Below are 16,645 nucleotides of genomic sequence, written 5' to 3' on the forward strand. Positions count from 1 at the left end.
ATGTTGATATAAAAAAATCTGTGAAAATTATTATGTTTTAATAGATTGACTACTTTACCCTTTTATTGATATTTTATCTACTATTTATTCAAATTTGTGAGCTTTAATCTCATCCACTTATTTTAAGATTTAACGGTGTAAGATTGGTCTTAGTTGTGTATTAGATACTATATACATTTTTAACATGACCCATTTATATAATATTTAATAAAAAAATTGTTTTTATTTCATAGATATTTAATTTAAAATTTTAATATTTTTCTGGATTACTATAATATGATTAGTATGTATTATACTCAGTTCGTTTTTATTAGGAGTATATTTGTTTTGAGCGAATGATAAGATATGTTAAGAAGTCCGGTAAAAAAAATAATAATGCTATGCGTCCACATTATGGCCAGCCATAAATTAATTAAATAATAAAAAAAATTGATTTTTTTCTAATTTTTGGTTTAATACTACTTGATTTTACTTTTATATCATATTCATTATATGTTGCTCAACATGTTAGTGTTGCTCTTTCATAGTTTTTGCTCAACTTATTACTACTGTCATTTCTTAATTGTTACTCAACGTATATAGTCATTCGTGATATTAATGTGTTTTACATAATGGAATTCAAAGATAAATATCAACTCACAAGTCCATTCACACACATATAAGTTTATATCGATAATTCTAGTTTTTTTATACATGTAAATGAACTAAATTAACTCTTTATGACCGGTCATATTATGGTCATATAGCATCACTCTAAAAAAAATATAGTTGAATGATAGTTTTATTTTTATATATTAATTTTAGCGTTAAATATGAGTGCGGGCCTATTACCAATTAGATTTTCTTTGTGGGGCTTTCAAGTTCCACACGTCAGAACACTTTTTCAGCTAGGATACTTAGAAAGGATAATAAATAAAATATTACTTATATAATTTTAATATAGATGAGTTATCTATCTTATCGCGCTATGCATGCATGGCTCGACTTGTATGCTTGAGCGTCTGCTGTTAGATTGAGGCAAGTTCACTAACAAAGAGATTACCGAGAGAAAAAAAAGATTTATCGGTTTCTGAAGTTCTCTCTTTCTAACACCTGAATGAAAAGCCCTCGTCTCTCTCTCTCTCTCTCTACGAAGTTGCCGTCCTCTTGATTTCTCCTTTGCAGTTCGGTGGCTCGACAATCGGTTTTACAAGAACTTCACCAGAAATCGAATTTTAGGTGAGTCCTATGCGATGACTTTCCAATTCAAAGAAAAATAATTGCTACGAATTAACAGCAGATTATCCCCTTCCTAGAATTTATTCCTACTGCAATCATTCATCTTTAAAATAATTTAATTTTGGTGTGAATTATTGTACATACAATAGCCAAAGAAACAAGTTGCATATTCAAGAATTCTATTTTCTGAGATCTGTTACTTCAATTTAGTATTGAGTTTCATGTATTTTTGGATGTTCCTGATTCTTTTTACTGAATTTGTGGTAATTTTACACCGCATGAGAATGACAAGAAATGTAGTTGAGGAACTACCAAAGTCTTGCTGTCGGTCGAGGAATTAATTGAGGTGATTTTTTAAACAGAAAAATAAAATCCTAAATTTGCAGCTGCAGGAGCAAAGATAGAAATTTAGCAGAGTCCTGGTGTGGGATGTCAGTTAGACGAAAAGATACAGCTTCGGAACAGGGCGAGATCGGGATCGGTTCTTCATGGATCCAGGAAACCTCAGCTAAAGCCACTTCGACGAACAGGGGAGAAAATCAGACTAGAAGTGAAAGATTAGCTTCAGCTAACCAGGCGGCTCGAGCAAGTCTATCTGGGTCGGATGAATTTGTGCAACAAACACAATGCCAAAGGGAACCCGCATGTTATGCTTCAGTGAGTGTAAATAATGCAAGTAGAGTTGCCGTTGCCATGACCACCAATTCCCGTGTTTACGAGGAGAATCTGATTGGTTTCGAGAGTTGGGTGGCCAGAGAGGCTGCCTATTCCCACATGTTTGGAAAAGGTTCAAGGAATGACCCAGACCAGTGGTCAAATGTCTCATTTATGAGTCTCTTGAATGTAATTGGAACGACGGGAGAAACGGGTAATGCCCTCACGCAAAGTAATTTTGCCACGAGCAGCAGTGCTTCATCTTGCTGTTTTCACCCTCAATTTGACCATACTGTGATAGAAGACCCACTTGATAGGAGTGGGGTTTCAAATCCTTATTTCCATCGAAAAGTTGAAGGAAGACAGTTTACTATGAGTACTGGAAGTACCTCCCTGCAAGATCAACACACCATGCTTGGAGCAAATTCTGATGCTCAAGGGAAAGTACCAGACACTGTCACTGGTAAGTTCACTATTTGATTAACATAGAAAAATGCATGTCTACATGTTTTCTTTAACAATGACATTGACTTGTATCTGTTCTGCTATCTACTAGTGAAGAACCTTGATTTGGGCTTGCTCAAGAGCTGCCATAACTCAGTTCCCAACTCATTAAATAGAACTTGAAACTTCCCATTTGAAAAGTTGTAGAAGCCCTGTGTTTAAAATATGAGAAGAAAATGTCACTTTACTCCTACAAGCAAAAAAGTAGTGCAAGGATTTACTAGGTTCAGTATTCACTTGACATTAGACAGCAATAATGTTTGGATTAATGCATCATGTAAACTGTGTGACAGTCAAACTGGAGGAAGCTTTACTTGGTATAGAAAACCTATGTGTCACAGCAAAAAGAGAAGTAGGTGAAGGCACGCATCTGAAGATGCTCTCTAAAACTATACTCTATTGTCCCAAAGTAGATGTCACATTTTCCTTTTTAGTTTGTCAAACAAAAGATGTCACATTTCCTCTTTTTTTTTAAAGTAAACTCTAATTAATGCACTCGACTATACTCTCTCTCTGTATATTTAACACACTAAACAACAATTCCTACAATCGGGGATGGAGGGAGTATTAGTTAGGAGCAAATGAAACTGAAGTTAAAGCAATCATATACTACCATTCAATTGTTTATAAAATATAGCAAGAATCTAAAAATTTATATGCAAACTACTTATGCATGTATGTTTTATCTGTGTTGAATATGAATCTGCTCTTGTGTCTAACAGATAGGAGTTCACTCCCCTCTGGGGACTTGCTCAATCTTAATTCACCACCCAGAATGATTACCGATGCAGCTTTGAGAAGGAGAACTCTGTGTCAGTGTGAACCTAAAACACCAGAGAAGACAAACAGAGGTGGCCAGCAGGAGCCTGCAATGAAACATTCAACAATAGATGAAGCACGTACGAGAGAAAAGAACTCCATCATTAGTGATGGAGTGATGCGGCTGCATGAGAAAGAAAAGTCCCCTCTGGTGAACGATCAATTTAGAGAGGTCACGTCAACAGAGTTGCAGGATTATCACAAGCTTGACAAGGGAGGCATGGATGAAGCTGATTTACTCCAAACCCCTCAGCAGAAGACTAGGAGGAAAAAGCACAGGCCAAAGGTCATAATTGAGGGTAAAAAGAAAAGAACTCCGAAATCAAGTGCACAGAAAACTAGTGTTCCTCAGGACACCACGAGAGTCAAGAGGAAGTATGTTCGGAAAAATGGTGTTAACAGCCCCTTAGGAGGGGGATTGGGAACCAATGGAGCTGAGCCAGATAATAAAACTCCTAGTTCTAATGAAACAGCTTTAAGAAAGAGAAAGCACAGAAGAAGAAAAGGAATCAGCAACTCTGGAGATGACACTGATAAGGAAACCACTAAAACAACAGAAATACAGGGGGAGCAGCATACTCGAAGATCCTGCCGAAGATCTCTGAATTTCAACTCAGTCGACCCAGTAAGAGATGGAAACTCCCCAGATTCCTCTTCAAATTGCGAAAGGGAATTGCAAGCTAGTAACTTCAGTCCAAAAGATCAGCCAGAAACAGAACAGCATCATCCCCATTGCCCCTTGCTAATCACACAAAAGGAAAACCACATGCCAACAGATCAAAGTGTTTCTTCCATAGGGAAATGCCAAATAGTATTCTCAGACGTTACACATGTTAAAGAGGCTAACACTGTTCAAGTGGGCATGAATCCTGATGGCCAATTGACACCAAAAAGCCGTAGTGACTCCATCAACAGCAGCACATGTTTAAAAAGACATAACATGGATATACCTGTGGAAGCAGCACTTGGAAACAGAAACGAATCAGGAATACCATATAATTCTCTGCAGGCGTACCTTTCTACTTTAACACAGAATGCTGATGCTGGCACACCTGGATTACATGTTCCAGATATTTATAAGAAAAAGAGGACAGAGAAGGTATACAGTACAGTGACATCCAGTATGCAGATTACAGAGTACTCAGAGAATGGTGGGAAACTTGAAAGACAAACTCTCAGAGATCCTTGCAACAAAACGTTTATGCCATCATCTAATCAGGGACCTTATAGTGCCCAAAGTCAGGTTATTAATCTGCAAACAACTAAATATGCAACTGATGGGAGGCAAGTGTATGAAGATCTGTTAGCTTTGGAACCCACGCAAAGAATTAAGAGAAGAAGATCAAAAGCCCCTACTTGTCAGAGGAATGTAGCTTCACCAATGGAAAACTGTAAACAGTGGCTAAATTTTTCAAGCAAAGCAGCAACAGTTTCTAGAACTCCACAAAATATTGAAAGTCTCAACGAACCATTTACATGCATTGAAGCTCTTGTGGCCGACAACCAATCAACAATGGCAACCAAGAAGCGGTCAAAGAAAAGCATCCTTATCAATTCAACAGTGCAAAATTTGTATAATCACCAAAACTTTGCTGGCTTTTCAATGGGTACTGATAAAGCTCGTCATATTAATATCAATAAAACAACCTTACAGTATTTATATACTTGCTGACTTTCAACTTATGATGCAGGACCACCACCGGCTCTAACATGGAAAAACATGTCTCTAGTTGATTCAATCACTGATAAACTTAGCCAAGTAGACCTAAATGTCGAAAGCAGCATAACAGAAGAAAAGTATAATGCATTTTTCAGAAAATATTATAAAGAGCATTATGCTCTTGTTCCATATCAAAATTTTGGAGCTGTTGTCCCTTTTGATGCTTCATTTGATCAAGTGAGAAGAAGAAAACCACGGGCTAAAGTTGACCTTGATGATGAGACAACAAGAGTGTGGAAACTTTTGTTAGAAAATATAAACAGTGAAGGGATCGATGGGACCAATGAGGAAAATACAAAATGGTGGGAAGAAGAACGAAGAGTATTCATTGGAAGAGCAGATTCATTCATTGCACGCATGCATCTTGTACAAGGTAACCACAAAGTTATATACTAACCCTATTCATTTTATATGCTTTACTATTCTTAGAGCTAAGATGTGACAATAGTCAATAAGTTGAGCACTCAAGAGAACTGGAAGAAATGGAATCTCTTTTGCCCCATCCCTCAGTATTTCAACTAGATGCTGAAAGCTTAAGTAAATAATGGCAAAATCTTTTATTCTCTACACCATCTCTCAGATTTATCTTTTTAACTTTGTAGTTATGAAATCTCTAACAAAATAGAAACATGAGTTCTCCCTGGAAATACAGACATAATCTAGAGGTAAGTATTAGGAGACTGTTCAATACATTCAACATGCACATTACAAGATACTAACTGCCAATCTCGGTTTGGTTTTCCATTTAAGTGGAGAATGAACAAATTAACTTATCAATTTAATAAACTAAAAAGTTTTAGTTGTCATAATAAAGGTTCAGTCATTCGCTGCATTTGGAACTTTTTCCCCTAACATCTACTTCCGTATCATTGAAATCTTTAAACCTAAACATTTTGTGATATCTTCCACAGGAGATAGGCGCTTTTCTCCATGGAAGGGATCAGTTGTAGACTCAGTAGTTGGTGTTTTCCTCACTCAGAATGTTTCAGATCATGTTTCCAGGTTAGTTTATCATCAACCACCTATGTACTTATGCCTAGGTTCTGACCTGTAGATGTAAAATCACATTGCGCGTTGACCCTTGCAGCTCCGCCTTTATGTCACTTGCTGCTAGATTCCCCGCTAGGCCAAAGATCCACCCAGAAGAACTACGTAATGACAGATCAGATGGCGCAACCAATGAGCCCGAGGTCTGTGCGCTTGAAAATGAAGGGTACTCCGTGTTGACCAAAGAGATCTTAAATAAGACAGTCTGCAGTGATGATACTAAAACACTTCAAGATTTTGAAGAAAGTAGTATTAGAGAAGCGAACAGTGTGATACCCTCTCTAAATGCGTCAGGGAATGACAGTTCTGTACAAGGCAACTTCAGAGGTCAAGCAGCAACTACTTCTCTTGCTCCAGTTATTTCCTGTGAAAAAATTATAGCAAACAGATCTGTCTGTTTGAACAAGGATGGTAGAGACACAGAACACACCCTTTTCTCTCAAACGCCGGAGATTTCTTCTCAGAACTCTGCAGTTACCCCAATAGCAGTACAAACCACAGGAAAAAGTGATTCGTGCTTATTTAGCACCTCAGAAGAAGAGCCGGCAGCTGGGGTTAAACCAAATTGGTTGACTAACCCAACATCTTTCATAAAGCTTCTAGAGATTGCGGACAATGTACTACAGGGGATTCATGGAGAAGGCAGTGAGAAAAGAAATCCCAATGGAAGATGCTATATACCATCAGAAAGCTTGCCTTGCAGCTTGCTGAATGAAGATTATTTAGGCAACTCTACTGTACCTGCTAAAACTATTGCAGCCTGTAATCAGACGTCTTTTTATCATGTGCCAGCTTTGGGAGCACAATCAACAGGCTTTGACTTGTATCAGAAAAACAGCAAGGTCTCAGATAGTTCCAGCGAGAAAGAACTTTGTACAGGTGAAATAAGTGAACTCTCTTCAGAATCATTTTCAGGAACAACATCTCGGAAGTCAACAACTATTGAATTTGGGGTTCCAAATCTTCCCAGTTCAATTGCTCACTCAAGCAGCAACCAGCAAATTGAGATACATCAAATGAAAGTTGACGAACAAAGAGGCCAGGCACTAGCACAGAAGAAGCTGCCGGAGGATTCAGAAAAAAACACCAATCAAAATCTGATGGATGCTACAGCTAGTAGTACCAACATTGACAGTTTAGAACACTCAGAGCATAAGGAAGTAAACTCAAATAAGAATGGCCTCAATAGCCATCCTGAGCAAACGATTAATGGACCCAATTCAATAGGTGAAAGAATCAGTAAAGAAAAGGAGATCAAAGTTGATTGGGATCAATTAAGAAAACATGCACTCTTTAGTGGAAGAAAAAATGAAAGAACGGACTTCACCTTGGACTCAGTGGACTGGGATGCCATCCGATGTGCAGATGTTAATGAGATCGCCCATACTATTAAAGAAAGGGGAATGAACAATGTACTGGCAGAAAGAATCAAGGTATCCAAAGATAGCTGTGGCAGATAATATAGAGCTGTCACATTTAATTTAAACTCGTTACGGTTCCGTTTTATCGCAAAGGTAGCTAGAAAGCTCCCATTTATAGCTGATCATCTATTGAAATTGACTGTGCAGGACTTCCTCAACCGCCTTGTTAGAGACCATGGAAGTATTGATCTGGAATGGCTTAGGGATGTTCCACCAGATAAAGCAAAGTAAGTTTGCATTAACATTTTCTCAAAACAAAAAGAAGAAAAATAAAAGTTTGTTTTCTTATTAGCTATGTCCATAGATCCAAAATAGCATAAGCACCTAATTTTTGCCTTCAATTTTTAGAGAGTACCTATTGAGCGTAAGAGGTTTGGGTTTGAAGAGTGTGGAGTGTGTACGGCTTTTGACTCTTCATCACCTTGCCTTCCCAGTAAGTCTAACCTCATTTACAATGCCTTGCTCAAAGAAAAAAAAATTATTAACTGTATCTGCAACAATTGAAAAGGTCGACACCAATGTTGGCCGTATAGCAGTACGATTAGGGTGGGTTCCTCTTCGACCATTACCTGAGTCACTTCAGCTACATCTACTAGAACTGTGAGTATTTTTCACAGTTAACATATTTTCCCATTACAATGTAGAACCAGACAGATAACTGACTTGACCTGATTATTTGTTTAGGTACCCTATATTGGAGACAATTCAGAAATATCTGTGGCCCAGGCTCTGCAAGCTTGATCAAAAAACACTGTAATTAATATTTCCTTTTTCAGATGGATGCTTATTGTTGAAATAACAGTACAAGTAACCTTCATTGACTTGTCATCTCTCTCTCATTACAGATATGAGCTACATTATCAAATGATCACTTTTGGAAAGGTATCACATGGTTATCTGAGAATCTCTTGTATATTCCAAGACACTCTGTAATTTTTTCATAGAATAATACAAAATCGTATTATCTTGTCAGGTATTTTGCACAAAGAGCAGGCCAAATTGCAATGCATGTCCAATGAGGGGAGAATGCAGGCACTTTGCAAGTGCATATGCAAGGTTTGTATTATGCAGTACTGAACTCGTTTTCAAAATTCTGGAAGTATTTCTGTTACCTCAATACCTCTCGCTATTAAGAAAATGACGAGAAATGCATTTGTGAAGCCACACCAGAAATACATAGATCAGTAATGAATTAGTTCCCTTGAGTCAGTGACATGAGCGAACCACACTATTAATCGAATCTTTTAAATGTGCATGTAGTGCAAGACTTGCTCTCCCAGCACCACAGGACAAAAGCATCGTGTGTACAGCTGAAAATAAGAAAGCTGATCAAAACCCAGTCAGAAGTATGGATACCTTGCTGTTGTCATCTCCTCAAACTGAAGAAATGGATCATAAATTTAGAGTCACCAACTTGCAGTTGACATCTCCTCAAAGTGAAGAAATGGATCCTAGATCTAGAGTAAGCAACTCTCTGCCCATCATTGAAGAGCCACAAACACCAGAGCCTATTATTGAAGTTCCCAACACACCAGAACCAGATGATATGCCAGATCCAGAATGTGATATTGAGAATCCTTTTAGTGAAGATCCTGATGAGATCCCCATCATCCAACTGAACATGGAAGAGTTCACTCACAACTTGCAGACAATCATGCAGCAAAATACAGAACTGCAGGAAGGAGAGATGTCAAAGGCCTTAGTAGCTTTAACTTCAGAAGCTGCTTCAATACCAGTGCCAAAGCTTAAAAATGTTAGCCGGCTCCGAACAGAGCATCAAGTGTAAGTAGACAATCCTTTTATCTTAAGCTTTGGAAATCACACAACTATTACAGGTGTTAAATTGCATTTTTTAGCATGCTGGTGTACCTAATAGAAATAAGCTAGCTCGCATGACTCCAATAATTCAGACTAAGAATGAGTTTTAGGTAGTCTAAAGAAAATGACATGTTTGATAATCTGGAGCATCTTATGAAATATTCTCTTTTTACAGCTACGAGCTTCCTGATTTGCATCCACTACTAGAAGGGGTTAGTGATTTTCTGTCTCGTAACAAACACACGTGATGGTGTAAGGTGCTTTTTAGACTCAAATAAAGTTAAAAATTTGCAGATGGATAAACGGGAACCTGATGATCCTTGCCCCTACCTACTTGCTATATGGACCCCAGGTATGAAAAAAACGTCCCCTAAATATAACTGAAAGGATGAAGAGAACTACTCTTTGCTTAACATAGTGAACACTATATTAAAGGATCTAAAAAAAGAGAAAATGAAATCACCATCTAACTCAGTTATTTTTAGAATAACCAGCTCTTATAAATGGTCCATACCAGGTGAAACAAAGGATTCTATTGAACAACCGGGGAGAAGATGCAGCTCCCAAGAACCCGAGAAACTCTGCACAGATGAAACCTGTGCATCATGCAATTGTATACGAGAAGCAAATTCTCAAACTGTTAGGGGAACTCTTCTGGTATTGATACTATCATAGTAGCAATATATTAGGTTGTTTAAGGAACAACACGTCTTCCCTAATCCTATTTACTTTCTTTTAATTAGACTTCTATGGTTATGGTGCCGATACCTTAACCAGTAAATTTAATTCCCTAAGCTAATTTATAAATTTAACATTTAGCAACATCACAGATACCATGCAGAACAGCCATGCGAGGAAGCTTTCCACTAAATGGAACATATTTTCAAGTAAATGAGGTCAGTAAGACAAATTTCTTTCGTATTAATAGTTTGTGCACTATTGATGATATTGCACTGGTTTCATTTGTATGATTTGACATGTGCAGGTATTTTCTGATCATGAAAGCAGCCTATCCCCAATGGACATACCAAGAAAGTGGTTATGGAACTTGCCAAGGCGAACAGTCTACTTTGGAACATCAATACCAACTATTTTTAAAGGTAACAGCTGAAGATACAGCTTAGTATTGAGACATGGCAATTCGGTTTTAGAAAAGTTGACAATACATCATTTTTCTGCTTATTAGGGCTGTCCACAGAAGGAATTCAGTACTGCTTCTGGAGAGGTACATTTGGAAATTGACTGATGTTCTCATTTTAGCTCCATGCTCTAGCGCCTTATACAATAAGAATAAAAGATGAGAAAACTTGGAGCATAGGAGTAATCATTTTACCCCCTGAATGTTACACATTATACATTAAGAACAAAACGTGAGAAAACTTGGAGCATAAGAGTGATAATTTTACCACCTGAGCGACATAATTTGCTGATGTTTCTTATTTCAGGGTTTGTCTGTGTCAGGGGCTTTGACAGGAAAACAAGAGCCCCTCGTCCCCTGATTGCCAGATTGCACTTCGCTGCCAGCAAGCTAAGCCAAAGGGAAAGGAAAGGCAGATGAAAGCTAGACATAGAATGCAGTTAGTGTAAGCCATGGTTGAAAGTTAGCTGCTCTAAAAGCAAATGATATGGTGCATTTGCTTGTATCATACTATAAACGAATGTCAAGGTTGTACCAGTTGCAAATAATAACATTTCATTACCACCTAGAGAATCTTGGCATCTTGTAGGAATCTAGGATTGCTATTTCTTTTAATTTGTTGCTTCAGAAATAAAATTAGCAGCAATTTGAACAGTAATTGTAGAACTTTGATAGGATGCACTGTAATATCATTCTAATGGTTAAGGTAAGGGATGCTAGAGACAGAATGATATTTATGAGATGGGATCCATCCAATTGGGCCGAGAGAATCACTAGGCCATTTCTAAAGGCGCTGCCTTCCCGTAAACATTAAGATCACATTTAGCACTTCCATTTTAGGTGAAAAAATAAAATTGATTTCCATCATATAACCAGTATAAAGCACAAATACACATATGTATAGAAAACAAAGTATTAGAAACTGTCCATGAGCTACTCAGTCTTATTTTTTGACCTAAGGCTAAGAGTGGAATTGAAGACACTTTGCCACGCAAGAACATAATCTTGATTGGAACCATCGAATTAGTTAGACTTGTATTATATCATAGATTCGCAGTAACTTAACGACAGTTCTGCTATAATGATCATCTAGAGAATAAAAAGAGACTTACCCCGACATTAGGGCATCATAAGACAGCTAGTGCCTCGACAAGTAACAGTACAATAGATCCCATATTCCATGGAGAAGCAGTGTATAGCATTACTTCTTCTCTTAGACCCTATCCATAGGATAAATTATACAAATCCTCATTATTTTCGCATGGAATGAGGCTAGCAAAATAAAAGCAGTCTTTAAATGTTCACAAGTAAAACGTTATGCACATGCACATGCACAAGTATAGTATTGCATTACTTATTGTAATAGATGTTCATTGCCGAACAACTCTTTTAGCATTTTCATTAAGGATTGGAAAAATAAGAGGTGCTTTATTGCTATCATGATCTTCTTGGCTAATCCAGTAATGCCAATAGCAACACCAGGCAAGTCCTTGGAAACGTAATTCAGCTAGTTAAGCTAAACTTCGAATAAATCTGGCTGAAGGCATAGATAGCATAGAGATCTTTAATAAACCTTGTATCGAATAATTTAAGCATTTTAATAAACCTTGTTTCGAATAATCGAAGCATTATGCTGATTGCTGTGTAGAATTTCGATTTGTTATTGCAGGCTATATTGCAAATACACTAAAGCAGCTCAACATAAGGATGCGAAAACACATTTTAACTGCAGCGGGAAAATTGTATTGATCTGCTTTTACTTCGCAATTCGCATACGCAAACTAATCCCAACAAAAAACCTACAAATTAGTAAAACCAAGGGTACGAACTTTAGAATTATAGACGGATGACGTTATCTTCATTCAAATGACGTTTGTGTAGTTGTTTGATCTCTCTGTTTCTGATTCAAATTATCATTCGAGATTGAGATCGCATTAGACGTAGAATCAAACAACTGCGACCATATCACAACAACAGTGTTTGTAAATGCATAGGTAATGGATGGAGAGAGATTATATTTATGCGTACCGTAAGAAAGCACGGGATCCAGCCTGAGATCTCCAGCGATGCATAGGAAGCAGACTGCAGCAGATTAAAAGCGACTGCGATGAAATTTTGCCGCCTTGCCGATTTTGGATTTCCCTCCCTTTTTTGGTTTGTCTGTTTGAGATTCACGCGCTCTATCTTGATGCTCAAGGGTATTTGGTGACAAACACGGATTTTGCATTAGATTTGACTTGTTTTAAAGGTCAATCATGCAAATTATGTTCTTAAATTGCATATGTTATACATTTGGTATTTTTGACGTGTTTGTTGATAAAAGATAGAAAAAGGTGAAAAAAAAAGGCCAAAGTGCAGCAGCCTCTGTTCGAGCTCATTCTGCTAGCGATTTTGAAGTCCAGTCATTGCTTACTACATGCCATTCTCTTCGTCTTCGAAAGGGCTTCGCGTGAATATCTTGCATGTCTCAATCGGAGTTCTGTGGAGAAAGTTATGACAATTCTACGAACGTTGCGCAGTGCAGTCAAAGCTGACGGGAATTTATGCATAAATTCACGGAAGAAAAGAAATTATTATATTGTGAAGCCAAATCTCTCCTATTTCTTGTAGGGCACGAAATTTATCAAAAATAAACCTTTTTTCCAGCCTATAAATACCTCTGAACCTAATTCATAATCTTTATCTTAGAGCCTTCAATCCTTCTCTCTCTACACTTCTTCCATTCCATATTCCACCCTTAAATTCATCAACCTTCCATTGGAGCGGAGTTCTGCAGATCTAGGCAAGAGAAGAGATTGAAGATTCAACCTTGGGTTTTATCAATTTCTTTCATGTCTCGTACTTTATTTGTAGTTTTTACTTGTCTATGAATTAAACATCAATTGTGGAATTTTTGGTGAAGATATTCGATTGATTTTCCTTTTTAGCTCTTGTAGTTATTTGATTTATCCTTGCGCTTTCTATATTCAATTGATTAGCTACCTCTTGAATACATGTTAGCGTTGATTAGAGTATTCGGGAGATGAAATAGTTGACTTGAAAAATGGATAATTCACACTTTAATTCAATAGAACTCGGGAGAGTTGAGGTTTCACGTGAGGTCATTGGTCTTAACGATCTTTTAGGAGTTAGATGTTAGAGATTTAAAGGGGACTTTGATTTCAACACCTAATCTACGGATTTCTCACCTCGGGAGAGGGTTTAATCCAGTTAAGTGACCGACTTAATAACTTTAGAGACCGTAATTCAAGAAAGTCGATTGTGTTTTGGATCATAATATTCTATATTCCTATGCCTGCTTTGTATCATTGTTTATATGTTTTCTTTTTATTTATTTATTTATTTTTCAGTCTAGTTTAATAAAATCAAACAAAAAAAACATCTGTGTCTTTAAATAGTATATGACGCTTAGTATATGATAGGCAGTTGCAATCTTATTCCATGTGTTTGATATCACGGTACTGGCCTTTAGCTATACTAGATCTACACTGTAAACTTGCAGGTATTTTTAGTACTAATAAATAGTGCATCATTTGGTACACTTTTTGAGCCACAAGTCTACAACTAATCATACAGAGTTTGAAAAATAAAAAACTTTGGAAATGATAAGAATTTAACCCACAATTCATAAAATAAGAAAGAAGAATTAATTAAGTAAAAGATAGAGAGAAAAATGAGTAAAATAAGAAAAAGAAAGAGAAAAAGTAATGGAAATAGAGTTAGTGAAATGTGGAGTCCACTTCCTAAAATAAAAAATTTATATTTTAAAGAGACGGTCTAAAATAGAAATAGTTTTCATTTTTAAGAGACCGAGGTAGTATGATCAATGAATCATTTTTTTTATAGACCAGTTTTACTATATCAAAAATGATGGAACGGAGGAAATATATAAAAATGGGTCACACCATCTACTATCTTTATTTCTTGATAGGGCTCACACTAGGGCGCAACCATTGCAGAAAGAATGGGCATGTTGATGTGGCAACCACTAGGGCATACATTGTGGATGCTCTAATGACTAAAGAATGGAGTATTTATTTAAGTATAATTATTTTAATTAAGTTGATTTATTTTATTTTTAAAATATTTAAATAACCTAAATATTATCAACAATTTACTCTTTTTTATTGGATAATTTTGAATCTTATTGGGTAGGACCAATTCAATATTTTATTGGGCCAAAAAACTGAAACCAAACTTACTGGAGTGTCAAACATGAAGTATTTTTATAATTTTGGTTTGGCCCGATATAGCGAAACGCCGAAACCAATTCGGATGGACTTGTTAGTTGTTTTGTTTCTACTAAATAATTTATTATTAAGTTATAATAATAGAATAATTTAGGAATTTCAGTGTGCAATGCATTGGGAATTTGGGCTGCTATGCATTAGAATAATCGAAGCCAATTCGGATTAACAGCATCCACTATAAGGTAAACACTTCTAATAACCCCGCCATTTTTTTCGTTCATAACCACTTCTTATTTGTCCGCGCCCATAAAAAAAAGTGACCGCAACAATAGTGAACACTTTTTTAGCTACTTTTCATTTTATTTTATTTTTTGTATATTTCAATTTAATTCTAATTAAAATTATCGGAATGTAAATAATTAAAAAAAAAGTATTGGGACCAAATATTCGTTGTATTACGGAAACGGTAAAATTATACAACGAACATTTAAAAAAATACAAATAAAAACTCCGCCACCGTCTACTCGGTGGCGGAGTCGGATTCCGCCTCCTCTTCCCCCCCCTCCCCCGCGCTGCCCCAGCCCCAGACAACCCCAACTGATCCTTGATCCGACACATGAGCGTGTAGTATATATCCTTGGTGATCAGGTCGGTCGCGGTCTCGTAGAAACAGCAGTTTTCTTGCAGTTGTTTCATCAACTGCACATCAAGGTTCCTCTGTAAGACCTCTTGGGGACTAGTGCCCACGGAGTGCGGTATAGGGGCGGGCTGCGAGATGCGCGATCCAGACGCGGCCGACGAGAGGCGGGAGGAACTTGCAACCACTCTAGCGCCTCGGATAGAGGCATGTTTGCCCGGAGGCCGATTGATTGCGAGCCGCTGCCGCTGCTGTAGTCCCCGGCTATGTTGTGTCTAGTTCGCTTCGCCCTAGGACTTGTCCCCCTCTCGTCCCCACAGATGGCCTTGAATTTCGGGCAGTTCTCAAGAACGAGATACTCCTCCCAGGAGTTGAACATCGGCCAGCCTTCCGTGTTGAATTGGGATATAGACAGCGCCTTCACGTCGGCTTCGCTTCGGCCACTCTCAGCAGTGAGCAGGTTGTTCTCGTATATGCCCGCAAACCCCTTGGTGGCTCTCAGAATCCTATACCACTTTTTGCGGAGCTGTTCCGGGTCACACGGTTTGGCACCTCTCGGCTTGAACTCGTTGTATGCCAACAGGACGCGCTTCCAAAAGCTCGGCTCGGTCTGATCGGTGCCCACTATGGGGTCCGATGTGACGACATCCTATGCCCTCGCCACAGTAATGGACTCCGCTTTGGTGTAGTGCGTGGACCGTTTACCGCCGGCCCCGTTGCCTCGTTGCCCTCGCCACGGCCGCTACCGCCTCCTCCCCTGCCGCCGCTGCTTCCACCTCGGAACGGGCGTATCCACACGGGCTGGAGGAGTATCTGGTAATCCCGGACTCAAACAACCCATCATCTGCTCTAGTGCGAATCTATCTGCATCAGTGAAATGAGATTGGCTGGATTGGAAAGGGGTCTCCGGTCGCGGTTGGTTAAGAGCGTCCATGCTGGGTCTGTAATCTCCAAATGTCGAGCGATCCAAATTCCTCTGAATAGGGGGAGTTTGACTCGATCCCCACGGCTGGGAAGGAGGATAGTCTTTATATCCCGATTCGTCAGAGTTGGGTGATTCGTCGTTTCCACCGCGCATTTTTAGAGAGTGAAAACTTTGAGAGTGGATGAATGGATGGAGTGTAAAGTGTGTGTGAAGATGTGTGTGGAGGAGTGGTATTTATAATAAAATTTACAAAAATAATTAAAAAAAGTGCCTGGCCTCTGCCTGCGCCGATGATCGGCGCACTATAGGCCGGGGCGCCTATCGGCGCGGCGAAGCACGCCTGGCGCGTCCTCGGCGCCTTCTCGCCAATAGGCCTTCCGCCCCAAAAAATGTGTCCGCTTCCCACGCTATAGGTAGGCGCGGCGACGGCGGTTCGGGGGCGGCGCCTCCCCTATAGTGGATGCTCTAATAGTACGTATCCGGAATTATAATTATTTGAATAAAATAAATATTTTATGTAGCAAATTTAAAACCCTGAAACTAAAACCAGAAAA

General features: G+C 38.3%; 1 protein-coding gene across 1 annotated transcript; it reads left to right on the forward strand.

Annotated features, from left to right (window-relative positions):
- The first annotated feature begins 989 nt into the window (after nt 1-989).
- On the forward strand, nt 990-10,997 carry LOC121799048 (protein ROS1C-like). Its single transcript, XM_042198368.1, is given in 21 exon segments — nt 990-1,218; nt 1,605-2,335; nt 3,099-4,802; nt 4,887-5,288; nt 5,827-5,917; nt 6,003-7,395; nt 7,531-7,610; nt 7,732-7,816; nt 7,892-7,983; nt 8,068-8,136; nt 8,229-8,265; nt 8,357-8,439; nt 8,644-9,165; nt 9,377-9,413; nt 9,496-9,553; nt 9,719-9,858; nt 10,032-10,097; nt 10,187-10,301; nt 10,388-10,426; nt 10,647-10,735; nt 10,737-10,997. Coding segments are annotated over 20 exon segments (5,820 nt in total). The 5' UTR covers nt 990-1,218; nt 1,605-1,647; the 3' UTR covers nt 10,767-10,997.
- Nucleotides 10,998-16,645: the final 5,648 nt, after the last annotated feature.

The sequence above is a fragment of the Salvia splendens genome, chromosome 4 (genome assembly GCF_004379255.2).
Source record: "Salvia splendens isolate huo1 chromosome 4, SspV2, whole genome shotgun sequence".
Lineage (NCBI taxonomy): Eukaryota > Viridiplantae > Streptophyta > Magnoliopsida > Lamiales > Lamiaceae > Salvia > Salvia splendens.